Source organism: Rhineura floridana, chromosome 17 (assembly GCF_030035675.1).
Source record: "Rhineura floridana isolate rRhiFlo1 chromosome 17, rRhiFlo1.hap2, whole genome shotgun sequence".
Lineage (NCBI taxonomy): Eukaryota > Metazoa > Chordata > Lepidosauria > Squamata > Rhineuridae > Rhineura > Rhineura floridana.
The window spans coordinates 196,270-221,459 of NC_084496.1; the positions used below are offsets into that span (position 1 = coordinate 196,270).

The following is a 25,190-nucleotide window of genomic DNA, read 5'->3' on the forward strand; positions in this document are numbered from 1 at the left end:
TAACTCTGATAGGTTTTTATGCTGATTATGTTTTGTTTAATACTGTTTTAGTATGTTAATTTTAACTCCTGTATCTGATTGCTTTGTTTGCCGCTTTGAGTTTTTTTAAATAAATAAATAAAATGTATATTAAGCCAGTTTGCAGGGAGGTTAGACGACTCCGGCTATTTAGTTTATTGAGCATTCATTCTGATCTGTTTGAGGGGAGGTTAAATTGCGTTGTGTCAAGCAAGTGCTCTCCCACACTACCCCCTTTCCTTTTCCCAAAAAGATTTTTAGGGGGCGGTTTTTGTTGTGCGAGAACTCCAAAGCAACTGCGTTTCCAGGGGTGTGTTTGCATCCCGCCCCCAAGCCAGCGACACTCTGGAAGCGCTCTGAGAAAACGTGCCTGTTTGCCCACCCCTCCCCACCCCACCCCTTCCCCTTCCCCTTCCCCTTTGCCTGGTGTCTTTCGGATTGTGGGCCTGAAGGCGGCAGGCGAGGGCTCCGGGTGAAAACAGAGGCGGCCGCGGTCAGATGCGCTGCGGCATTTTGCAGCCTGGCCTGCGAGGTTGACCCGCTTTGCTCTGGGGCGGGGCTGTGCTGGGGTGGGGTGGGCCCGGGCGTCCTCGGGGCGCGAGGCCTCTGTAGGCAGGCCGGCCAGGGAGGAGCGCAGTGTCTGGCTGGGCTGAGAGGAGTCCCTGGTTGGGGTTCGGGTCGGGCGCATGTTGTGGCTTAAACACAAGCCAGCCGTTGTCAGAAAGCGACAGGACAGACGGGGTGGCTACTCTCGTTCAGCTCCCCTCTCAGCAATATGAGTGGAGCAATACTGGCCTACCTTGCAGGGTGGACATAACCCACACTTCCTCAGCCACAATGTCACGTGACGTCACGGGTAAAGTAGAAGGACACGATTTGTATCAGCTGGTTTTTTAAATATATATATATATATATATATATACAAACTATATATATGAGTGTGTGTGTCTGTGTGTGTATAATAATTTATTACATGTATTAGTTTGAGTTAAAAAGGAGCACGGATCTCGCGACTTTGCTGCCCCCTTTTCGTTTTGGGTGGAACTGCTGCTGCCCATTCAGAGCCACCCTAAAATCCACCCTGGATTGTCTGACGACGGCTCAGCTATCTCTTCTCCGCGAGGAAATGCAAACCAAAACTAGCCAAAATGACCCGGGAAGTCTCTTCTGCTGACAATTAGTGTGTTCCTCTAAGGTTTCTTATCTCCGTGGCGCGCCCTTCTCCCCGCCCTGCCCCAGTGTCAATCATAGTTATAGTTCCGCTCATTGGTTGAGGACCCCAAGAGGGCGTGGTCTTGGCCGTCATTGTTGGCGGCGCTGCACCGTTTCCTCCTCCTCCTTCCTCCTCGCGCTTCCCGTGCCTTCCCCCCAGCGCCAGGTGAGCAGCGGGGACCGGCGGGTCTGCCCGCACACTCTGCTCATGCTCAGAGGCTTTGGGGCGCGTAAGGGGCGTGGGGCCCACGTGCTTGCCTGTCTCCCCCCGCGGCTGACTCGTGGCGGGTGTTACACGATCGTGGGGGCGGAAGCGGGCCTGGCGGTGGCCGCTCGCTTGTTCCCTCCCTCGCGGGGGCGGACACCAGGGAGGGGGCGAGGGAACGGCGGGCCCCGGCAGGCGGGGGCGGTGGAAGTGGCCGGCTCTGTCCGAGGGCAAAGCGCAGCCTGGGCGGGCAAGGCCGGCAGTCTGAGCCGCTGTGAGGCTGGAGGCGCCCGGCCGCCCAGGGACAGAGATCCGGGCGAGCATTTCGCAGATCCCGGAGACCGCGTGCTGGCAGAAGTCCGAAGGCTGCAGCGGGCTTCTAAAATAAGCTCCCTTGGCAGCGTTCAAAAGGGTCACGCGTGACGCGCCTGGGGGCCTTGCTGCGGCAGCAGAGCAGGGCCGCTCCGCTGGGCCCTGATTCAGTCCGGCCGGCGCCCTTCCTCCTCTGCAGCGGCCCTGGCTGGCAGGTGGTGGCCCCTTCCGTGGATCCCTTCCCGCCCAGATGGCTGCTCCGATGAGCGACGCCCACCGCCAGTTCCTGCAGGCCCTCATGGCCCTTGGCATCGCGGAGCGGGCAGAGGCCGGGAGGCTGCACCGCCAGTGCTGTGAGCGACATCATGGTCAGTCCGGCGAGGGGAGGGAGGGAGGGTCTCTGGGCAGCCACTTGCAGGGGGCCCACAAGGGAAGGCAAGGCTCTCTGTCCCCCCCCCCCCGCTTGGCAACAGCTGGCAACAGAACGAGGCGAGGAGCGTTTCTGATGTGCGCTCTCTCTCCCCCCTCCCCCCCAGTCTATTATGGGCATGATAAACTGGATGACTTCATCAGCACCTTGAATGTTCAACTGCAGCCATTGTTTATGGAGATCAGGAAAGGCCTTGCGGAAGACAGCGGCAGGGCCTACTACGCTCTGGTGAGGGGGGATTTCCTGTCCCCTTGTGGCTCTACCTTGTGATCTGAAAGGAAGAGGGGGGCTCTGGGGAGATTCTGCCAGGTGACACGGGGGGGGCACTTTCCACTGCTTGCATCCTGCTGATTTATCAGAGAAGACCTCAGAGAGCATGGTGTTCTCTTGCCAATGACTCCGGATGCACTACACCAATCCTGCACCCGTGCCGGACAGCACCAGGACCACTCCAGAGGTTGGAGGTTCCACTGCAGGGGCTGAGACAGGCTAGGCAGCCTTTCGCAAGCTTTGCGTCCCCAGATGTTGTTGAACTACCATCAGTACCAGCCAGCAAGGTCAATAGTCAGGAATGATGGGAATTGTAGGCCAGCAACATCTGGGGACCCAAAGGTTGCGAAAGGCTGGGCTAGAGGCTCCAGCGATAGTGATGGAGCCCCAAGGGGGGTCCCTGGTACAGTGGGGTGAGGCCTTGGCGCTGGTATCCCTTGGAGAAGCTGTGCCCATGGGAGGGAGCAGCCACCTCTGTGTTGCGTCATGCAGTGAGACTCTTGGCCGCAGCTCAGAGGCTGCCTGATGCCTCTGCTGTCGCACTCCTTCTCCCCTAGGTGAATCTGGCTGAGACTGAAGTCACCAAAATGGCAAGTGACTACTCTGAAAGCGAACTGGAGTTGTTCAAAAAGACGGTGAGCATGACAGTCGTAGCCATCCGGTCAGTGCTGGGGGTGGTGCAAGGGTGAAGCACTGTAGCCCTCATGAACGCAAGTACCTTAGGCGCAGGGTCCCAAATCTCCCTAGGGATCCACCCGGATGGAGAGAGGCATCATAGCTAGCTAGCTGAGGCAGGGCTTGAGCGGGGAGCCTCCCCTCTGTCCTGGCACCTTTGGCTTGCTGCATGGGCAGTGCCACACCTGCTTGATTTGGCATCAAGTGTTCCTCTCTCGGTCACATTCCCTGAACCAGGTGAGGCTGTCAGTCCATCGTGTGGTACTTCGTGGGCAAAGAGGCTCCCTCTCTGGGGCCAGTTATGAAGCAGGAAGATGGAAATCGTGTTGGAGGGGCACATCTGCCCCATCACACTGACCTGAGCAGATGGGAGGCATTGCAGGATGGAGAGGGAGGGAGGGAACAGACTCCTGAAATCTGCTGGCTCCACGACAGAATCAGGAGAAAAACCTGGTCTGCAGTCGAGGGCAGGACAAGAACCAGGTTAGGAACCTTCTCCAGTGGAGGAGTCAGGAAGTCTGTCTGATGGGAGGAGCCGTTGCCATCTCCTGGAGGACGGAGGCTGGCGCAGACGGTGGCACTTTTCTCAAAGGCTTTCTTGCACATGGATCTGTGAGGCCAGAACAGAAATGTCTGCCTAGTAAAGGAAGGCTGATCTTGATGCCTCTGATCATTTGGCGAGGGTGGCAAAAGTGGCTAGATCCATGGTGAATTGATGCCACAGTCTGCTGGCCGACCTCTCCAAGTGGCACAGATTCAGGATGTGGCCTCGGGGGAGTCCTGTTCTGGATTATGCCTCTGCTCCCCGCTCTGTTAATTAATTGGCAGGGCTCTTGAGAGGATAAAATGCAACAGAGATTGTGGTACAGCTGCCTGCACACAAGGGGCTCAATGAAAATAGAAATCAGGGTGCCTCTTTCCTCTTGCCAGTCAGCCAGAAGAACGTGGCCTGGTGGTGTCGTTTGTCCAGTCAGGCAAAGGTTTTACTTTTTTCTGCAGATGGATCTGATTGTGTTGTCTGGAAGCGGCTTTGTGTCCTCCACAGAGATTTTGAACTTGGCTGACCAGCTGAAGCCAAAGAAGATGAAGAAGACAGAGGCTGAACAAGTGCTGCAGAGTTTGGTGCAAGACAAGTGGCTCACGGAAGTAAGGGGGGAGGCCTGGAGGGCCCCCTTTGATACGGGGGGGCAGTTACAAGGGGGCTGGCTGGGGGGGCTCCGAGCAGCAACGGGTACGTAACTCCGTCTGCTCTTCTGCAGAAAGAGGGGGAGTACACACTGCACCTGCGCTGCATCCTGGAGCTGGAGGAGTACATCCTGCGCCACTACCAAGACTCTGTCCACAAGTGCCACATCTGCCACAGCCTTGCCATTCAGGTCAGGGGTTCTGGTGGGAGCGGGAAGGGGGCATGGGTAAGGGTTTTTTGGGGGGGACAAGTGGCTGTGGGGTGACCAAGGCAGCAGCAGCAGTTTGTGCCGGAGCCCGCCGGGCTAGTGGTTCTCCCCCCACTTAACTTAAAATGAGTCATGGGGGAGGTTGATCAGGAGAAAAAGTTAAAACGACCCCCACCCCACTAGCCTCACTCCTGCTCAGCCTCTGATACCTCCAGGCAAGCAGTTCTCCCCCAGTCTCTCTCGCCCCTCTGGTTTCCCCCAAGGCTTATGCTGTGCCCATCTCCCAGATGCAGGCTGGGAGGAACAGACGTGGTCAGCCAGCCAGCTGCCTTCCCTCCTCAGGACCTGTTTCTGTTTCAGAGTCAAGTATGTGAGGACTGTGGGGTTGCAATGCACCTGCCCTGCCTTGCCAAATACTTCCAAGCACAAACAGAACCTCGTTGCCCGCATTGCAAACAGTTTTGGCCACATCAGATTCCAGGTGAAGCCCATAAATAGCTCATCCGTGGAGCTACAGTTTGTTGGGTGGGGGGAGAGACAATGATCTGACTGACCAGACAATGTTCTGGGACTGACACAGGGGGCACATCTTTGCTTTGGGGTTCCCTGGAAGAGATACAGCCTCACTTACATTATGGAAATATGCAAAGGAACTCAGTGGTCTGAGCCGCATATGTGCCAGTGTGTGTATTTATCTAAGAAGCAGGCTTTGACCCTGCATTTAGATCCCTGAGACTTAAGACTTAGTAAAATAAGAAAAGCTGCTTTATGGAAATACATAGTAGATAGGCATAACTAGTTCTAACTAAGTTGGAGGCACAATGGCCAGGCTTGGGTCTTGCCGTCATGGCTCAGGAGAGAGAGAAAAGACAAAGGTGTCTCCTCTCTCCTCTGACGGTTGAAGAAGACGACGAAGGAAGGAGGGGCAGGTCAGCTTCCCTGAGCAGCATATCAGTTTACAATGGAAGGAAGTTAGGCAGAGAAGAGCACGGGGAAAGGTGGGCAAGCCTAGCCAGCTGGAGGACCCTAAGTCCATCTTCCTTCTGGAATACACACAAAGGAGCCCAAACAGGAGTTCCTCTTGCCCCACTTCCAACAACTTGTACCAAATAAAGAGGGGCTTATTTGGGTGGAGTTTATTCATTTAGATTTACAGCCTCATCTTTCCTAAGGTTTGTGGAGGGTGAGAGAAAGGAGTGTGTCAGCAAAATACAGTAAGAGTTCATCTGATTTGATGAATTCTCTTCCCTTGCCTCTTAACCCCCGGCCCCGAAACCAGCCAACCAGCTCAGGCTGGCAGCACCTTACATCAGCAGAAAAGGGTCTTTGGTGGCTGGAGCTCCCTTTTGCCCAACAGTAAAAGTTCTGCTTATCAGGAACGGGCAAAAACTGGTTCTGGGTGACAGGGGAAAGGTGCAAAATGTCACTGTAAGATCACAGAGCTCCTCTTTGGCCCACTTTGTGTCTTTCCATTAACACCAGAGGTGAGTCCAGCGGGATCCCATCGGCTGTCCAGCACCGCAAAGGAGGGCAGGAGGATCTCTCTGACGGCTCCAAGGCGACGATAGCGAAGACTGTGTCCCCTTCCCATGGGCACAGACGTGCAGCTGGAACAGAGGCCAGCCACACCTGCTAGTCCAGTTTCTTGGAGTCTGAAATAAAAGTCTTTTGAGGTTTTTCTCAGTAGCCATCTTGCCTCTCAATATCACCATTTGCTGGAGCTTCTCAAGGTCTATGAGGGAGTCTAGCTCTGCTCCTCCTCCTCCTTCACAGACAGTCCTCAGTCTTTAGTTTAGGGAACATACAAAGAAGGTGCTTTATGGCAAGTCAGCACACACTGGCTGGTAGCAGAGTTCCCTAGCTGTACCTCAGCATGGCAGCGATTGAGCCAGGGACTGCCTGAGCCCAATATCCCCCAAAAGAAATTAATTCCCGCTTGTAATTTCTGTAGCTTACCCTCCTTGAATCTGTGTGATGTTTCTGAGGGCATTTTAAATCTAGAAACAGACTTCCACAGACAGTAAACTGAAGGTTGCCCATCTCACAAAAGAACCAAGCCCTTAGGAATTTTGCACAATTGCCTTGCAGGGTCTGTGGCATTTCGTGTTTATTTGTTCCATTAAAATTTTTAACAAAGAAAATAAAATAGAAATAGCTAATATTCTTTATCCCTTGAGCAAGTTTGTTTTGTTAGATTAGCAAAGTAAATACTATTTCACAACACATGATTTAAATATTTATTTATATTTTGTCCTCTTCTAATATGGGTTGTAAGAGACTCCCTTTAAATGACACCCAAAGAGGGACAGGTCACTATTCCCCCCCCCCCCAAAAAAGCTGCACCTTTGTTCCATGTGACCCTTAGTCACCACATCTGGAAGCGTGTTACAGTCCTTGATGAGTCCTACAGAGGGGCAGGCTTGCTTGACATGGCTGATCAGGAGAACCCGCATCTGTTCCCAGTGAACAAGCGCTAGGACCACCAGAAGCTCACTGAGAAGCTAGTGTCCAGGGACCGCACGTAGTGCCAATAGCCAACTGGTATAAACAGAACTTGGCCAGGGCTCAAGACACAATCTTGAAATGAAGCCGCTTTAAACTTTGGGAATTTCACTAAGTCAGGGGCTTCCACATCCACCTGGAAAGGAAAGAGGATAATGCTTAAAATTTAGAAGATGCCAGAAGAGAAACAGGACAGGCAGGGAAATGGATAAACAGAGATGATGGCTGTAGCAACATTTACTGAGTCTTGGGTACAGTTATGTATGGCAGTTTAAAGATCAAGCCAAAATCTTCATTGTGAATTTTGTTTTATGTCCTAAACAAGGGAGGACAAATTCAGCCACCATTTTGAAGGATAATGCACGGGTCCCCACCTGGCTGGTGTTGTGAAGGATGTGGCTTTCATGCGGATACAAGTTTTCAGATTCCTTAGGAGAATACAGGCGGATGTATTTCTGTCCCATTACCTTGAGAAGGGAAAGATGGAAAAGCCTTGCCTGTCAATAATCCAAGAAGTTCAGTTTTGCTAATCTAGCACTTCCTTCCACAACATCCAAAGCACACCTGAACCACAGGTGTCTCTGCAAAGGAGGATGGGTTAGCTTCTTGCCAATCTCATCTGCAGAAAGAAGAGTCAAAACAACACCCCCCCCCAAAAAAAGTGCTGGTAGGCCAGCAAGAGCTTTGGGAGGACACTGTCTTTCTAAAGAACATCTTCGCACACACCTTGTCCTCTGTGCTGCTCCCCATCCCACCCCTGGATATCCATCAGTGCTTTAGTCCTGCTGAGACAGGGAGGGAACTGCTCTTGCGACCTGCTTCCCAAGTTGGATCTCCAGATGTGGAGATCCTTCCCTGAGTGACTTCCTGTATGAGCTGCTGATGCCCCCGCGGGCAAGACGTTGCCTCCGTTGAACGACACAGAGGTGCGGTTGGCTCTGCTCCAAACTGGCAACTGCCCCTCAAGCCTCCGCTTGTAGCCTGTTAAGGAGGGACTGAGATGACAAACCTGGACCAAGAGATTCTGCTGCGGGTCCTGATGGAGTGGTGAGACAGTCCCTGCTGGACCAAACCAGGCGTTGATCGCAATGTCCTCTTCCGCTCCTTCGCCCAGACAACAGTAGTCAGGGATGCCAATATCTGCCTTCAGTTCTGGGATCTAGCAGTGGGTTGGTTAGAAATAATAGCCAAGAAGAGTGTTCTGATTATTCAGCACAAAGCCTGAACATATGCCAGCTTGCAGCTCCTTTAAAACATTTATAACCTACCTTTCTGTTTCAAAGGCCAAGACAACTGGCAGCAACAAAAAAAAGCTCGTGAGCCAACACAGGAACACAGAGAAAAGGAGGCTAAAAACAACCACCATTTGGCAAGGTCAATGCTTACTAAGAAGAAGAATCTTTGTGAGCTGGCAGAAGGTGGCTACTGAGGAGGGGGCAAGATAAGCTGCCCCCTGTAAGTGTGTGCCAGAGCACTAAAAGGCCTTCTCCAGCACCTTGGCCAAACAGAGAGTAGGATGTGAAGATGGAGGAGGCCGTCACTTGGGAGTAGGAGGAGGGGCTCCTTTAGGCCACTCCTCCTAAGCTGTTCACACAGCAGAAAAAGCAGCACAGCTCTCTATGCGCTCGTAATTCTTCCCTCCATGTAGGCATTGGCACAGGTTGGCTGTGTCCCTGTGTGGGGGCAGAGGGAGACTCCAGATCAAACCAGGTCTCCACATGTTACAGCACTGATTGCTGTTGTTGGGCTTATCTGCTGGGGCAGCCAGGGGGAACTGCTCCACCCCCCACTTTCTCTGGGCATCAAGAGGCACAGCTGGCAACATGACGTTAGGTGGCACAAAGCAACATGATTCCACTTCACTGGAAGCGACTCAGTAGAAGGAGTTTTGGCAGATACTATTTGGAGTCAAAAAGGGCTGAATGCGATTTGCCTGGGATCGGGTGGCAGGGAGAAGAGAGGGAAGGCCTCCGGTGACCCTTGGATCCCTTCATGCACCACTGTAACCCGTTTGGCCCAAATGGGCTGCAGAGGATGTTTGGGGCAGGGCTGCCAGAGAAGTGGTTCTGTGTCCTAGAAAGGGGTTGCTGTCATTTTGGAACCTTCCCACGTTGTAAATTCTGGGGTGGGGAATTCCAACACTTCTGGTGAGCACAAGATTTGTTTCCTCATGTAGAATATGAGCAAGGAACGGGAGGAATCATTCCCAGATTTACCTGGTCAAAAAGCTGGTGCTGAGCAAGGTATCCAGTCTGGTTCTGCAACTGAAGGGAAGGAACAGAGAAAAGGAAGGAGTGGAAACTCCTGCACATAAAGTCCATTAAACAGCAGCACAGAATCTGGTGAACAGCCTACAGCCCCCCCCCCACATGCACCCTCCTGCTAAGCTCTGCCACCCTGGCCTTCAAGTGCCACGCCCTGCCTTAAGGAACTCTGCCTGGACTTTCCCACTCTTCCTGAAGCATTCTGTGTAACTCAAAAGCTTGCATATTCTCACGTCCAGAATATTTATGTATTTAAGATGTCTTCTGGGCCCCCAAGATGGCTTCCCGATTAAAAACACAACAAAGCAATCGTTATTCCTTCCCCTTTTGTGCAGTTTCTGTAGCCAACCCAGACCTTGTTCTCAATGTACCGGCTGATGAAATCCTCAACAGTCATGAGAGATTGGGACCATTCCTCATCAGTGTAGCGTGACCCAACCTCCACGGGGACTGTGCGGCTACCGGCCACTTGGCGGACATAGCCAACACTGCAACAAAGCAAAAAGCAACAATGGCAGGGCTGCTCCACATCCCCCCCCCCGGAGATATCCAAAGGTCTTGACCTGGCAACGTTCGGGGCAACTTTCCTGCTCTATCTGTGCCCATTATTAGGGGTGCTTGGAAGAGCCCAGTGGTGAGAAACCTATGCAGCCAAGACCTATGCCAACGGTTTCCTCTGCCTTTTGCATTATGATATGCAACTCAATGTGTGTGAACACATTTTAAAGTGAGGGGCACTCCAGTGCTGCTCTAGGAAGCCACCAGCCCTCTCTCCCCATCAGGGAAGGGGAATTTCCGTGGCCCGCTGGAGGCTGCCGGTCTACAACTCCCATCAACACCTCGACTGTTGGCCATGCTGGTGGCTGAGCATGATGGAAGCTGGGAGTCCCAGCCACATCTGCAGGGGCCCCCTCCCCACCAGCACAGGGTGGCCTACAGGCTGTCCGCAACAGTCGAAGAATCCCATTGGCATTCGGCAAGGAGAAGAGTGTGGCCTCGGCTCCCTCACTGAGCAAGCTGCACGGCCTATTTAGACCAGCACTGTGACTGGGGGGGTGGGGGTGGCACTCCCGACTTCCCCAGGCAAAGTCTTCTCAGGTGACAGCTCAGCACAAGAGCGGTGGTTTGGCTCTGTCATGTCTTCCTATGTGGGTTTCTTATACTACCTGGGACAGTGAGGGTGGAAAGTTGCAGTGCTTTCCTGGCCTGTACAAGTATTGCCCGAGTCTGTGTGTGGGTGTGCATGCGCGTGAGTGCTGGGTCAGGGGAAAGCCTAGTAACCCACATCTGGAGCAGTATCCTGTGCTACAAACTGCCTGTGATCTTTACACCCTGGTATACCTGCCATATCTTATGGTAAATTTAATAGTGAGTGGAATGGGTAGCTGGTGTCCTTTCTGACTCTTCACTATGGGGATTTCCTAACACCACAAAAACTCCTAGCCCCCGTCCCAATTCTGGCCAGCTCTTCTGTGGACCTGTTGGAATTCCACAGAGATCGCCCTGCCAGGTTTGTCAGCAAACTTCCAGTGCAGATATTATGACAGCCAGAAACTGAACTTAGCACAGGCAAACATCAATCACAGGCATGGCACAGCAGAGGCCCCAACACTGCTTTTCATGTCCAGCTTAACAGTGAAACACTCTTCTAGACACCACACTGGAGAGAAGCGGCTTCATCACCTCAAGGGCCCCTCCAGCCCCCCAATCAGTTGGCAACAAATGTTGCCTCCATTGCAAAAAACCTTCATCACGGGGGAGACTGTCCACACTTTGGTCTTGCCCTCACCTCCACTTCCTCAGGCAGGGCCAGTGGTCAACAATCTGCTCCAAAATCACCGGCTTTTGAGGGATCAGATAATGGGCTTGGAAATGTTCCAGCGATGGGCAGCGAAGCCGCGACACTGCAGCTTCTGTTGTTATGGCAGGGGATGGCGGGAAGTCCTTCCGGATTTTCTGCAAGGAAGAGAATTTCAGCACCATTGACTCTACCTTTCGTTTTATAGGCAGATCACCCCTCCCAGAGGAAGGAACACGCCGCTTACTCTGCTTCAATGGCAGAGGTGTGCACGGAAGGCAAGGGGCGGCATGTTCTTCGAAGGAATCAACACAGCGTTACAGAACGCGGGCGACTGGGGGTGCCAGCCTCCCTTTGCTCTCGGAGGCCCTCCACGCCCGTGACTGGCAGTTCAAGGGAGGCAAATACCTTTTTAAGGGGCTGGCCTTCTTGTTCTCCTGCGGCCGCAGGCTCTCCAGAACAGGACAGATGCCGCTGAAGGACTTCCGCCATGCTGGCCAAGATGTTGTCCTCGACGGGCGCTCCCAGCAGCAGCCCCAGGTCGCAGGCGCGCAGGGCCTCCTCCAGGGCCGCCCCTGGCTCCCGGCACAGGCAGAGCGCTTTGAAGAGGCAGCCGTAGGCGTAGACCCGGCGCCACTCCGCGCCCACCTCTCGCCACGGCCCGACGTGCAGCCTCTCCCAGGCGTAGTCGCAGAGCCGCTCGCTGAGCTGCAGGCAGGCCTCTCGGCCAGCCCCCCGGGCGGCCCTCTCGGCCTCGCCGCCGCACACCAAGGCGGCCGCCTGCCGGAGCAACGAGGCGACGCTCCCCTCCACCTGGTCCGCAAGGCCCGCCGCCGCCGCCTCGATGCTTGCCTTGCCGCTGGGCAGCAGAGCCCAGAGGGACGCCCAGAGGGTAGACCCGCCGGGAGCGGGCTCTGCAGCCATGGCGTCGTCGTCGTCGTCTGCTCCCGAGGGTAGTGGCCCCGCGCAGGGGGAATTGCCTCGCGCTTCAGGGCCCCCTTCCTGGAGCCACCTTCCTTTGGGTCAGTTTCCCAGGAGGAGCCGCGCCCCTGCAGGGAGCCCCGGGCGCGGAGGGCCTTCCTCCGTGGGGTGGGGTCCAGAGGCGTAGGCTGAAAGCCCTCCCAAGGTGGCCCCTCTCAGCCCAGCTGAAGCGCCAGGGTCCGGGCCGCTAGAGGTAGACTGCCCCTGGACTTGGAGGCTCCCATGCCATGTCCACAGGGTGAGCGGCGGGAGCATCTCCTGCTGCTGTTGCTGCCCCCTGAATGGCGATGGCGGCAGCGGGGTCCCCGTCTTTTCTCTGCAACGTCCGCGGCAAGATGGGCGGCAACGGGGGCGGCCAGGATCGAACCGGCGACGCTGGATCGTAGAATCGCGCGGGGAGAGGCAGCCTGGCTGCCTGGAGGTAGAAATTCCGGGTTTCTTTCATGCCTTTTTTTTAAAATCGGGGACGGAACTCAGCCCCGCCGCCGCCCATAGAAAACAGCCAACCCGAATGGAAGGGGAGGGGCGCGCGCGCGCTTACAACAGCCCTGCAATGCAGGTCGCTTTTCTAGGCCAAATCCCCACACCGCCCTCCAACGATCCTCCGCCCCCGTGTTGCTCCCTCCCAGCTTTGTACTTTTTGAAAAGTTTAATCTAAAAATACTCGAAATAATCCCCCCCCAGCAAAGACTTGAGTCAGGAAAACGGGGAACTTTGGCCGTTTCAGCCAGCGGGGAGGGGGACACGCCCGCTGCTGCCCTCCCTCGCCCGTCGTCGCAGCTGCGCTCTCGAGGCCCCCACAGGCAGGAAACGGACAAAAGAACGAACAAAACTATGTTGGGAAGAGGTTGGGGTGCAGCAGGTGAGTCTAACTTTCATAAGTTTATGGGAGCTCGCCCGGTCAACCCGCGCCTGCGCAGTGAGAGCGCCCCCGTGCCCGCCTCCTGAGATCTTGCTCCGCCCATAAGTGTCGCTTGCCTGGCCCACGTTCTCTTTCTGCGCACGCGCACCATTGCCCGCTCTTTCACTATAGATCTATTACGTTCAGCCAGCCAGGGAGAGGTCGTAATGATTCCGTCGCACGCCATGTTTGTTTCCAACACACACCCCACCCCGTGGGGGCAAAAGGGAAAACCAGGGACGGATCCCAGATCGCGTCTACCCCCGGCCACGTACAAAAGATCGCCGCTCGCCTTGTTTCGATGGGCGCTTGCTCATTCGTTACGCATCTTTCTGACATGCGTTTTTGAGCCCCCCTCCCTTATATGAATATGCAAAGGCAGCCCCTCGCTGTTTTTCTCCCAACGCTGCGGACGGAGGGAGGGTTGGCGGGTTAGGACAGCCCTGCATTGTAGGCCGTCGCTAACCGCTGTGCGTGCGGCGACGAAGGAGGGAGGGAGGAAGCGTGCAACTCTCCCTTGCGCGCGAGCAAGCCTGTTGCGGGCCCGATGGGTGTGGTGGATCCTCCTCCCGGCCCCGGGTGCGTGGTGGCGGGCGGAGGGAAAGCGGACTTCCTGCGGCTGCTGCAGCCAAAGGCCCCGCAAAGGCAGCGGACCCACCCGGGAGTCAGCGAGCATCCTCCGCCCGTCGAGGGTCGGGGGGGCTCTCTCCCTCTGGGAGGAGGGTTTGCAACGTCCCCGGAGGGGGAAGAAGGAAAATACCAGCCCCCTCCCCATCACAAGGGGCGTTCTGGGCAAGAGGGCTGCATCTCGACCCCTTTTCAAACCCGCCTTGAGCCCTCAACTTCCCCCCTCGAAAAGAGGAAATGGACTCGGCGTCCCTTCCGCGGTCTGGCCTTCAGAGCCTTGGGAGGACTCTCAAGTAGGGTTGCCAGGTTAGAAGCATCCGAAACCCTGAGATTTCGGGGGCAGGCCCTCGTGATGTCATTAAGGATCAACCCCAGTTGCTTGGAGGTACTACTCAAAAAAAAAATCTCTGATTGGAAATTAGGATAGAAATCTTAGCTGAATGAGGATGTTTCCAGGTCCAGCTGAAGTGACGGGATCATACCTTCTCATCTGCTTAGACTGGAAAGGGGACATTTAATCTAGGCTATTTGCTTCTGGCAAGAAGGGTTAAGTGCCCTCAGGCCAGTCACCAGAAAGCCATTGTAGGAAGAAAGGAGCCTAGTGTTGCGAAGATGTTAGATGGGAGCACTCAGGAGGAAAGATGGATGCCCCTGAAGGCTGAAATTCTAAACACATTTACTAAGGGACTAAGCCCCATAGAACTCAACAAGACTTCTGAGTAGATATTGTTAGGATTGTGCTATTGGTAAGGCTTGACTAGGGATTCTCTGCAAAGATAAACATATCAAAGGGATGCTGGAATGCTGCTTCAAACGTCTTTACATACTTGACCCTTCACTGCAGAGAGGTTTGAGAAATGAGTAAGAGTTAAGAAGATTTTCTACTCTTCCCTGCCTACTCTGTGGACTGCTATAAACTCACTTTGACGGCCAACCCATTTCCAGTGGGTAATAATTGACAGAGAAAACACACATGGTTTGTTTAACCTTTATAGGCAGTAGATTGGGAACAACAGCAATTGAAGCCACGCTTCCCAGTATGTGAATTCTCTTTTGCCACTATTGAGCAAGAAATAACTACAGTAGGGCCCCGCTTATTCCGGACCCCCACCGTAAAGTGGAAATTGCTGTAAAGCGGAACCCCACTGACTTTAATGGGGTGCATCGCGTGAAAATGATGTGAAAATGCCGCAAAAGCAGCTTTAAAAGAGGAGAGGAAAGCCGCCGCATTAGCGGAACGCTGGTAACCGGGGCCCTACTGTATTATGCAAATAACAAGGTTTAAAGGGGTTGAGCTGACTACATGGAACTACTGTTGTTGTTTCTATGGATATAAGTGAGTAAGGTCAGAGGTAAATGAAATGCAAATAGAAAAGAAAAACAAAGGACAGTAATGATTTCCTAAATGCAACCACAACAAGATTCCTACAAGTAAGGGAGAAAACTCAACATCCCACAACCAGTCAGGGTTGCTAAACAAAACTAAAAAAAAAATTGCAATTGACAAGAAACAATGACACAAAACCCCCTTCCCCTTCTTTATTAGCAATACTGTACTCCAGAGGGAATAAACATGTAAATTTGGGCATGGGGCCACAAGGAAACAGCAATACTAAACCTTTCCATATGTGGATGGAAAACAGCAGATTGGAAGGTAGTGTGAATCTTGCAAATCTATTCTGATGGATAAAGCTGTGTCTTTAGTCTGAAGTTCTGCTCCCATGTGAACCAGCCCAGAGTCCCCAGAAGATATGCTTAACCCATATTTCCAGTGCAGGCTTACAAATGGTTAGGATTTAAATCCAGTTTTATGATTTCATGTACAGAAGTTAGGGGTGGCTGTGCATCCAGATTAATGAATTAACACATCGTCCCAGGGCTTGGGCTTCCTTCTTTGTTCAGAATATAAACTGTTCTGTGCTGCAAAGAGCTACCAACCCGCTGGGAACAGGCCTGTGCTGGGCTTGGCTCAATAAAGAGACATTAGTGTTACATATCTGAGGTTTTATTTTTCATATCCTGTGTTATATGAGAAATGTAATAATGTAAAAGTGAATGTATTCTTCATTTCCTGAAAAAAATGTGTGGAAATATTTAGTGGTATAATTTTTGCTCAACCTGTTAGACATGGGAGCCATTAACAAATTATCTTTGAAAGCTGCAATCTTTTTTTCAGGAAAAACAATTTCAGGTTATTAGCATTTAAAATTGCAGATAAAATGGGTTTATATTCTTTTTAAAAAAATGTTTTTTAAAAAGGGGGGGTGTTGGATGGGACAGATTGTTTTGACTCCATTCCAGGCTTGATTACCCTTTTTCTGAAAGCTGCAGAATTGTCTATTAGTCTCTGTGTGTACAAAGCAAAGGTTTTTCAGTCTCTGCAAAAGGACACTGAACTATAATTTAGGAACAATAGATCGTTTGTTTTCAGTGAAGTGCTGTCTTTGGTAAAAACAAGCAACACCACTGGTATCTTTGGGTGTTTAGTACTAGTGATGGAATTTGCATCAGCTATACCAGAAGGTGAGGAAAGCCACCGAAGGCCCTTTTGCAAACAGCACAGTTGGCTGTCATCCATCCATCCTTTGCACAATGGCTGGAGCTGCAACAAATAGCTGGGCATGTCTGTGGTCAAATTGCAGGGTGAGATCCTGCACATTTCCCCAGGAGGAACTCCCTTAATCCCAATCATGCATGGTGAGAAATGAAGTGAACCAGTAGCCATACAAGAGTGCTCATAGCTCCATAATTTTATATTTTGATTTATTTTCTTGTTCTCCTTTTGATGGGAGCTACCAAAATTGTCCTGAATGTTAAATTTTTTTTTTAATTTTTACAATTAAAAATTAGAAATGAATTTTAAAATACTGAAATGCTATATCCCCACCCCCAACCCCAAGCGCACATGAAAGGATAACTCTTGTTACTGTGTGTCCTCACCCACATGGGTTGGAGGATTCTCCTCTACTGGAAGGACAGTTGTTCAGGCCTTTAGCTGAGAGTCCTAACATGCCACAGGGCAAATTGCACTTACAGAACCAGAACCAGACATGAATTAGGAATAAAAGAGAATGCTGTTTTTGTAATTGGAAGGTCAGTTAATTGCAGAGACACATTCAGTACTGGGCTGGCGGGCAATTTTTTGGTTAACTCTGAAGGGACATTAGACATAAGAGGACAAATATGATGAAAGGGGGGGGTGGTAGATGCCAGATGGACATGTGTAGAGCCCAAATGGGTTAGAGAGGGAAGTCAGGATGGTTGCTGCAAAGCACTCTGGGTACCTGCAAGAAGACCTGAAGGAGGAGAGAGAAAAACTGGAGACCTGCTTTCTAGTTTAAGGCAAAGGGAGTGGGAATGATTCTTCTGTCGCAGGTTGCAGAGAATCAGGCATTTGTCCTTAGCACTGGACACTGGAAGTTGCTTGCGCTATTCCTTTCAAATTCCTGGGATTCCGGTACCTTGGCTCTTATGCTCAAGCACCATCTGGGCAAAGGGCAATGTCTGGTACAGAACTATTTGTAGCAATGAAGGGAGATATTCCTGCTTTGTGTTTCTCTTGGAGCCCAACAGACCATGCATTAAAATGAGAAAGAAGGACAGGAAGGCTGAGGAAAGGGCACTAGGCTGACTAGGAGGGAAGCAAACTAGCCGGCCCCAGGCCCAGGCACATGCAGACCAGGGATGAACCGACTAGGGCTTAGAGGAGAAAACTGTTATAGGTATGGTCACCTATAATGGAGGGGGGGGGAGTTTCCCAGGACAAAAAAGAGGGGGATGTATCTAGAGTATTAGCTGGACCTAAGCTTCTTTGCCTGGGTCATGGGTGATCTGCACAAATGGATCTGTGCACATGCTTTGGATGGAGGTTCCTAATCTTGATAGATGCTAATAGGTGTTGAAGTACAATATGTTAACCTGTGGTGTTCAGTGCCTCAGGCGTGGACAATCCTCCAACAGGAGCTGATTAGGTTAGTGATTAGGTAGCATGGACAGCATGTGCATGCTCTGGAGGTCTCATGCCACACTGCGTAACTGTGTCCCCAGAATGCCTTCTTGGATTCTCATTGGATCTGTGAATAGGTATGCTTGGCATAATTTGCATCCTGGAAGTATAGGTCATCATTCATGTATGTAATCATGCACTACTCTACTTGACCCTATGGAGTTGAAAGTAACCCAAGAGCTAATGTTTTAAGGCAGATCTGACATCACTTTGGGCACCAGGCAAGCCTCCATGGGGAGGGCATTTCCCAAATCAGCACCCACCTCACTTGGATGATGGGGGACTTAGAGGCTTTGGGATGGAATTGGTCTTGGTTGCCTTGGTGGATGACGTTTATTGGGAAAGAGATGTTTGCATGTGGTGCAACCCTGCTACTTTTGCGCAGTCTCTCAGCAGCATTTGCTGCAATCGGCCAAAGTGTCCTTTTGGACTGGCTCTGTGAAGGTGGATCCGGTGAGACTATATTGCAGTGGTTGCATTTCTGCTTGTGGGGCTGGTTCCAGAGAGTACCATTGGGTGATTGTGCGTCAGCCCTCTGGCAGTCGTGCTTTGGGGTGCTTTAGAGCACTATTTTGTCCCCAATGCTATTTAATATCCATATGAAGCCATTGGGAATTGTCATCAGATTTCAAGTGAGGGCGTCACCAGTATGCTAATGATACTCAGCTCTGTTCACTATTACATCTGAGTCAGGAGGGGCTGTGCATGACCTACATGAATGCCTGGATGTAGTGCTAGAGTTGATGAGGGTCAATAAACTGAAGCAGCAGTGTAGTGGGAAATTCAGAAGGGCAGGATCCCTTCATGATGGTCATACCACACCCCCTCACAGCTACTCCACCTCGCTTGCTCACTCACCATCATCATCTCCACACTCCTCAGTCCTTCCCACAATGGCAGACATCTCTGAAAGGGGAGTGTGTTAGCTACTGAGAAGAGTCTTTTCATCGGCTGACTCACATCCTTTCATTCTGATTGGTTCCAATCCTCAGGAAAGGACAAGGAAACATGTTAGAAGGCTCTTCTCAGTGGCTAACACACTTCCCTTTCAAGCTGATTGGCTTGTAGGTTGCTGGAAACATAGGGACCCTGCTCCCCCAAAAGTGAAGGGTCTAAGACCCCCTGAGGCCCTGGATGACTGCACCAATGGGTGGGTGGTTCCCAAGTCTGGGAATGGGAGGATTTACCTGTCCAGGATGGAGTTTCACTCTCACTGAAGGGACAGGTACATAGATCTGGAGCTGTTTCTGAAGTCATCTCTGTTGTTGGAGACCCACGTGATTTCAACAGCAAGGAGTACCTGTTGCCACCTGGGGTCATCAGGTATGAGCATTCCCGGCCAGGGATATAGCCTTACTGTGATCTATGCATTGGTAACCTCAGGACGAGATGACTGTCATGCATTGTATGTGTGTCTGGGGTTAGGCAGGCTCTGGCAGGGGGCTCTTTCCACCAGCAAGCCTCTCTGTTCCCCCAGATGTTTCCATACCGATGTCCTGATGCCCTGCTTACTGTGGTGGTGGTGTGTTGTTTTGTGCATTGATTTGAGTGGGTTTTGTATTGCTTTGGTGGTTTCCTACAAGTGAAAAGCAGTATGTACACTTTTGTCATAAATAAGCAATCAGAAGCTCCTTTGAGGAAGCTCTAAATACTTGGGCAAGCTGACCGGGAAGCAGGTGGTCCTTAGGCGCTCAGCTCTTGGACTGGTCCCTGCTGGAGGGACTCTGGGCAAAGCATCCCTTGACTTCCACACCTGAAACTGGTTCTTATTTCTAAAGGGCACCTGTTAACGTTTGGTGTGTGGCTCTTGGCTCAGCATCACATGTCAGGCGAGGGCAAAGGACCGGTGCCACCTCTTCACCCGGCGGGGCCCACTTGGACTTGGTTCTTGAACCCTTTGACTGCTGGCCTTTTCAAGGCAGCAGCGAAGGGGGGCTTAGCTGAACGTGGAACTGTGACCAGAGAGGCCACGGGGGGGGGGAGGAAGCCTCTTCCTGCCCCCTGCCTGTGGGACGGGCGCCGCGGGGAGAGAAGCCCCCCCCCCCGCAAGGCTGCTGCTGTTGCTGCTCTGGGCCCAGCCCAGGAGGTCCGGCCCTTCACGGCGCCGCTGTCCCCCGCCCTTTCCCTGCCTAGTCTGAATTCATCACCGGAGTCCAGCCGGGCTTTGCGCAAACGGCACCGAGTGAGACGCGCTCAGCCGTCCACCGCTCCGCCCTAAGGGGGGCAGTTTTGCTCGATGGGTCGATTTTCAAAATGACAGCATCTGTTTGCTTGTACACATTTATTTATAATCCTTCCCCTGGCGATGATCGCGGGAGCTGGGTGAGTAATAGCCAGCTGTGTGAATGAGCTAGGAGAGGAAGCCGCGGTTTGATCTGGGAAGGACGTGGAAGCGAGGCCGGAGGTAATGCAAGCGCGGCAGCTGCCCATCCATCCAGTCCCGGGAAGGGACGTGCAAAGTGCCAGAAATGTTGACTTGCACAACCCAGTCGGCTACTCAGAATCGCTCTTCGAAGGAAGAGGCCCCGACCCACTAAGCACTTCGCAGGCGAAGAAATGCTCGTTCTTCTGTTGGGTCTGCCCGAACCATCCAAGATCGCCCTCCCAACTCCCCAGTTACGCGTGGCTGAAGGCGCTTCCCCTCCGTGTTCACGGAGCGCTCCGTGTTCATTTATTCTGCCGACGCTTGGCTCCCACCCCTGTGAAAGCCAGGAGGGTATTTGTTCTTTGGCCTAATAACACATTGTGGCTGAGATAATTGGCTTCCCATAGGTTATGAGGAGTTCAAAATGCACCTCGGCAACTGCACTGTGGGAAGAGAGGACCACAGTAGACACAAATCATCATAGAATTGGGAGGGGTCCTGGTAAGGCTATCTAGTCCAACCCTTTGCCTCATGCAGGAGATCCAGAGGTAGAGCATCCTCAAGAGATGGTTCTCCATCCTGTGCTTGGAAACTTCTTTGGGTTCTGTCGTTTACATCCTTCTTCATGTTTGATGACCAGAGGTGGGCACTAGATTCCAGAGGAAGTTGACTACAGCAGGATAAAGGGTAGCTATTGTTTCTTGTGACTTGGAAACTATTTAATGCAGCCTAAAATTGCATTAAACGTTTCCTGAAGTTCTCTTGCATTACTGCCCTGTTCAGCTTGTGATCGACTACAGTCCCAAGGTCCCTTCCTTGTGTTCACCTGTGCGCCTGATGCCCCCCTCGCCCCCTCTCCCCTCAATGCAACACTCTGTTGAACTTCCTGTGGTTAGCTTTAGCCCAGGATGAGGAGCTGTGACTGGTGGCCTCTCCCAGCGCAAAGGGCCGGGTGACACACAACCTTCTCCTCATGTCTGGAGGACCTGCAGATTGCTCTGCAGTTCTACCCGCTTTTGGAAGCTGCTATTCCAAGTTTCCCTGAACAGCCCCTGAATGATATTGATTAATAATATGTGCAAAATTAATTGTTACTCTAAAGTGATTTTCCAGAGATAAGCAGGTTGCTCCTGCTCGAGACGACAGAATCGTGATTTGAGCTGTGGTTCTTGCAGCTGAGTGCCATTATAGAGTGAGTGAGGAGCGAGTGATGACCGAGATGTCTTTATCAACCTGTTCTCTGCATTGTGTTTTTATCACGCCATCTGCTCTGCGGAGAGTGGCAGCTGCCGGGTCGTACAAATAGCTTTGTTGTGTACTTTCTTGTAGAGCAACATATTGTCATAATTTCTCTGATATTACTGGATGGAATAACTTTAACTAAGATAAGGTGACATTATTCCTGGCACTTTGCAATGTGTGGGCTGGAGTTGTAGACAGGGTGTTCTTGCGCTGACTAGGGACAATCTCTGCCTCACACAGCCAGGGGGCCACCTGCTTCCTGAAAGCCCCAGGAACAGCACACACGTCTCCTCATCTGGCTCTGGGGATGTCATACTTTCTCCCTCGCTTTAAGATGGAAGACACTCAACCACACTGAGTTGCAGACTTCAGTGCTCTTTAGGCATGCCTGGTTGATAGGAAGCCAGAGAGAAAGAAACTGACCGACCATGTCAGACCCGTCTGCTCCTTGGTGCCAAATCTCGGCCTTTTCTTTGGAGCAAGGCCAAAGCCTGCCTTTGTCTGCAGGCTGCCCCTTGCCTCCAGGAGCCTTTCTCTCTGCTCTATCCCTTCAGGCCAAAGTTTCTTCTCTGGGTACCCCTTTTCCTTGTTCCTTGGGGGCGAGACCATAATATTTTGCTCCCACCTACAGCATGCACGGTCCTGTGGGTTTTGCCCACAGAGCAAATAGCCACTCTGGGGCAGGAGTTGGGATTGAATTGGGGAACAGCACAGGGAACGGGTTAATCCCCTGCCAGCAGTGTGGCCTGGATGGTGATAGTTGCATGTTCTCCTTATAAAGAGTGTGGGGGATCAAATTTGGTTTGGCCCTTGCAAACCATGGGTAGAGCAATGCCCCTCCTGTAATAATAAAACATTATTGAAAGTAGGAGCACATCACAGCTTGTGCTCCTGCTGGTGTTCAGGTATGTTCTTCTGTGCAGCTTGCAAGAGGAAATGGGATACCAACATTTCACTCCGGGTAACATTCTCTAGACTGTGCAGCTTTTAAAGTTTAGTTTTCAGGAGCAAAGAGAATCTGCCTCTCTAAGGGGAAACACACCTTAGTGTCCAGCATTGTTCTCAGTTCGCATTATCTGTCACAAAGCAGAACAACTACACTTTGAGCATTTCCAAACAACTGGGCAGAATAGTTTTAGAACAAGTTTAGTGTTTGTTCATTCATATATTTCCATTTCTCCTTTAAAAAAATGTGGTTTGCAACATATGAGGGTTAGTATCCAAACCCTAAACTGTTAGGATGATATGTGAACTTGAAAGAGAGCAGAAATTAGATAGTACTCATGCAAAGGGGAAATAATTGAAAATAAATTAAATTTGTTTTAAAAGGCGGGGAAAGGAAAAAGTTGGGTTTCTTTCAACATGTAACCAGGAAGCTCATTCTTTTGAACTTCTCATGGGAGACGATTTTGCGTGACAGCAGGAAGGCCGAGTATGGAATGGGGAGTTAGGAAAGAAATGCCTGCAACCTGCAGGCGGCTTTCAGCAGTTTTGCACCCCCTCCTTCCCCAGCCCCCAAAAGCCATCTGCAAACAGTGTTCCTTGTCAGCCATCCTGTGGCACAGAGAGTCTGGTGACAAAGACAGCTTAGCTGGAGACAAGTGACCTTTATTTAACTGCTTAAGAGCTCTTCTCCCACCGCTCCTTCTGAGGTGGAACTTAGCAACACTACAGAACAATTTGTTGCAGGAAGTGAGGAATTAATTGCAACACACACAACCCGTAGGGAGCTTTTGATAAAGCAGAGTGCAATTATCCATGCTGGAGTTCAGGCTTTTAGCTAATAGCTTTAAAGTGCTATGGGTTTTTAATATCACTGTATAAATACTCTCCAACTCTTGAAATCTTAACTTCCAACAGCATATATTTATCTCCATGTGTGTATTTCAGTAGGTCTGTGACGCAGCCAGTGAATTACTGTGGTGGCATAGCTCAACTTTTCACATTGGTTGTGCTCTTTTTCAGAGATTCACCAAACTGACAACATTTGTGGACTAATGTATCACGAACATTTTTCCAACACTGGGTGTGTGTGATGTTGCACATCTCAAACAAATGTTATGGGCACAGTTAATAAAAATCAATAAAAATAGCTTTGGACATTTTTTTAAAAATTTATTTTAGATTTCTTTTTTCGGCATCATGCATACATACACGTATGTTAAATAATACTTCTTCGTCAGCCACAAAGGGCTGCACACATTCATAGTAATCAAGAAGAAATTTGGATATATATTGTTAAAGTCAACCAACTTCTGTGCTGAGCAAGATTGTTTCAGGTTGCCACTCTTAATGCCTGGATTGCTCTGCTTCACAAGCGCACAGAAGGTTAACCCTTTCTGAACTTGCTGCAGTCCTGACAGGCCATAGCAAGTCTGGGAAGCTTGGGGGGGGATCTGAATTCAGCCCCAGGATGGGCAGGCCTTTGAAGCTGTGCCTGGCAAAACCCAGGTAGACTCTTCTCTTTATATGCTGCTCAAAGAGCAGCTCATGTGGGTGGAAATCTTCCTACAGAGCTCCTCTTTCCATAGAGGGTCTTTCTGGCCTTTACTGATTTAGTATATTTATATCCCACCTTTCCTCTTCCAAGGACTTCAAAGAGGCACACCTGGTTCTCCCTTCCTTCTCCATTTTATCATCACATCAACTCAGTGAGGCAGGCTAGGCTGAGAGCCGAAGGTTACCCAGTGAGCTTTGTGGCTGAATGGCTTATTGTGTGTCTCACCATCTCACATGTTCTTAAACTACCTTCCTGCCCCTCCTGAAGGAGCGTCTTTTCCTCCAAGTAACTTCCTGGAGGTGAGGTGCTAAGGTCTCCAAGGACGTTTGCAGAGTAGAGTGATGCACGCCAAGCTCTGTGCTGGTATCCCAGATGTTTAGCTCCCCCATTGCCCCCTTTGAAAGAAACTCTCCTTTGTCCAACCCCACTCCACCTGTCCTGAGGTGCAACCAGAGGATCTCTTTGCTTTCCATTGTCTGACCAAGTGTCACCTGTGCAGGAATGAACAACAACACACTTATTTACTTTGGCATCTTTTGCTTTATTTTAAAAATACTGCCAGCATCTGCATGTACCACAAAAATTAAATTAGCCTTGGGTTTTATTATCCCTTTTATTTAATTTATCTTAACTGTTGCTTTCAAGCTGTGAACCAGCTGTTGACTGTGAAAAAAGGAACATTTTAAAGCTTCCTGTAATGGATGTAAGTAATCACTCTGGCAATTATATTCGTTGTTATGCTCCCATTCTGTTAGCTGTTCTGAGTTGCCCAGAGTCTGACTGAGTGGGCAAGAGATGAAGGTGGAAGGAGAGGGCACCCTAAAGCCAGAGCCAGTGGCTAGTTTTCCAGTCTGGGGAAGAAGAAGCCACTGGATTCTGAGGCCAGGTGCTACTGCAGTACCCTAAATCCCCATGACAAGCACAGCACAGTTAATCATGGCCAAGACACTCTAATCATGACAGCCAGTGACCCTTGCTGCCTTTCAGACATTACAAACACTACCAGGGAGCAAAAATCTTTCAGTACCACAGAGAGCACAATAGTGTCCTTCAGAGCCAAACCTTGGCCAGTCTTCATGTGACCATCTACCTGTACAAATGGTCAGCTAGCCTTGTTTGCTAGGAAATTATCCTGGCCTAGGCCGAGTCTGTGAGAGGAGGGCAAGAGTTCAAGTGGGGCAGAACAACAGGATGGAGACAGCTCACATCACCAGCACAGCACATTTAAAGCAAACTGTAGTTTGTGTGCTGGGAATTGTAGCTCTGTGAGGGATCAACTGCACTCACCAGGATTCCTTTGGGGAAGCCATGTGCTTTAAATGTATTGCATAGATGTGACCAGAGACTTATTGTAACAGCCTATGGCTATACACAATTTAATAAACTGAACTGAACTGACCAGAGACTGCTGCGCTCTGGGCAGTGGCCACAGGGATGGCCAGAGAAGCTGCATCGGGCCAGGCAGGGAAGCCAAACCATGGATGGCTA

General features: G+C 51.2%; 2 protein-coding genes across 2 annotated transcripts; one reads left to right on the forward strand and one right to left on the reverse strand.

The window, feature by feature from the left end:
- The first annotated feature begins 1,288 nt into the window (after nt 1–1,288).
- On the forward strand, nt 1,289–6,194 carry NSMCE1 (NSE1 homolog, SMC5-SMC6 complex component). Its single transcript, XM_061599451.1, has 8 exons — nt 1,289–1,396; nt 1,947–2,115; nt 2,284–2,405; nt 3,005–3,082; nt 4,122–4,268; nt 4,382–4,498; nt 4,877–4,997; nt 5,999–6,194. Exons 2-8 carry the CDS (start codon nt 1,998–2,000, stop codon nt 6,082–6,084), a joined length of 789 nt encoding a protein of 262 aa, XP_061455435.1. The 5' UTR covers nt 1,289–1,396; nt 1,947–1,997; the 3' UTR covers nt 6,085–6,194.
- Nucleotides 6,195–6,736: 542 nt separating this feature from the next.
- On the reverse strand, nt 6,737–12,438 carry KDM8 (lysine demethylase 8). The gene is made up of 7 exons (XM_061599449.1): nt 11,489–12,438; nt 11,072–11,238; nt 9,638–9,770; nt 9,235–9,282; nt 8,028–8,177; nt 7,393–7,485; nt 6,737–7,154 (listed from the first exon to the last, which is right to left on the reverse strand). Exons 1-7 carry the CDS (start codon nt 12,002–12,004, stop codon nt 6,990–6,992), a joined length of 1,272 nt encoding a protein of 423 aa, XP_061455433.1. The 5' UTR covers nt 12,005–12,438; the 3' UTR covers nt 6,737–6,989.
- Nucleotides 12,439–25,190: the final 12,752 nt, after the last annotated feature.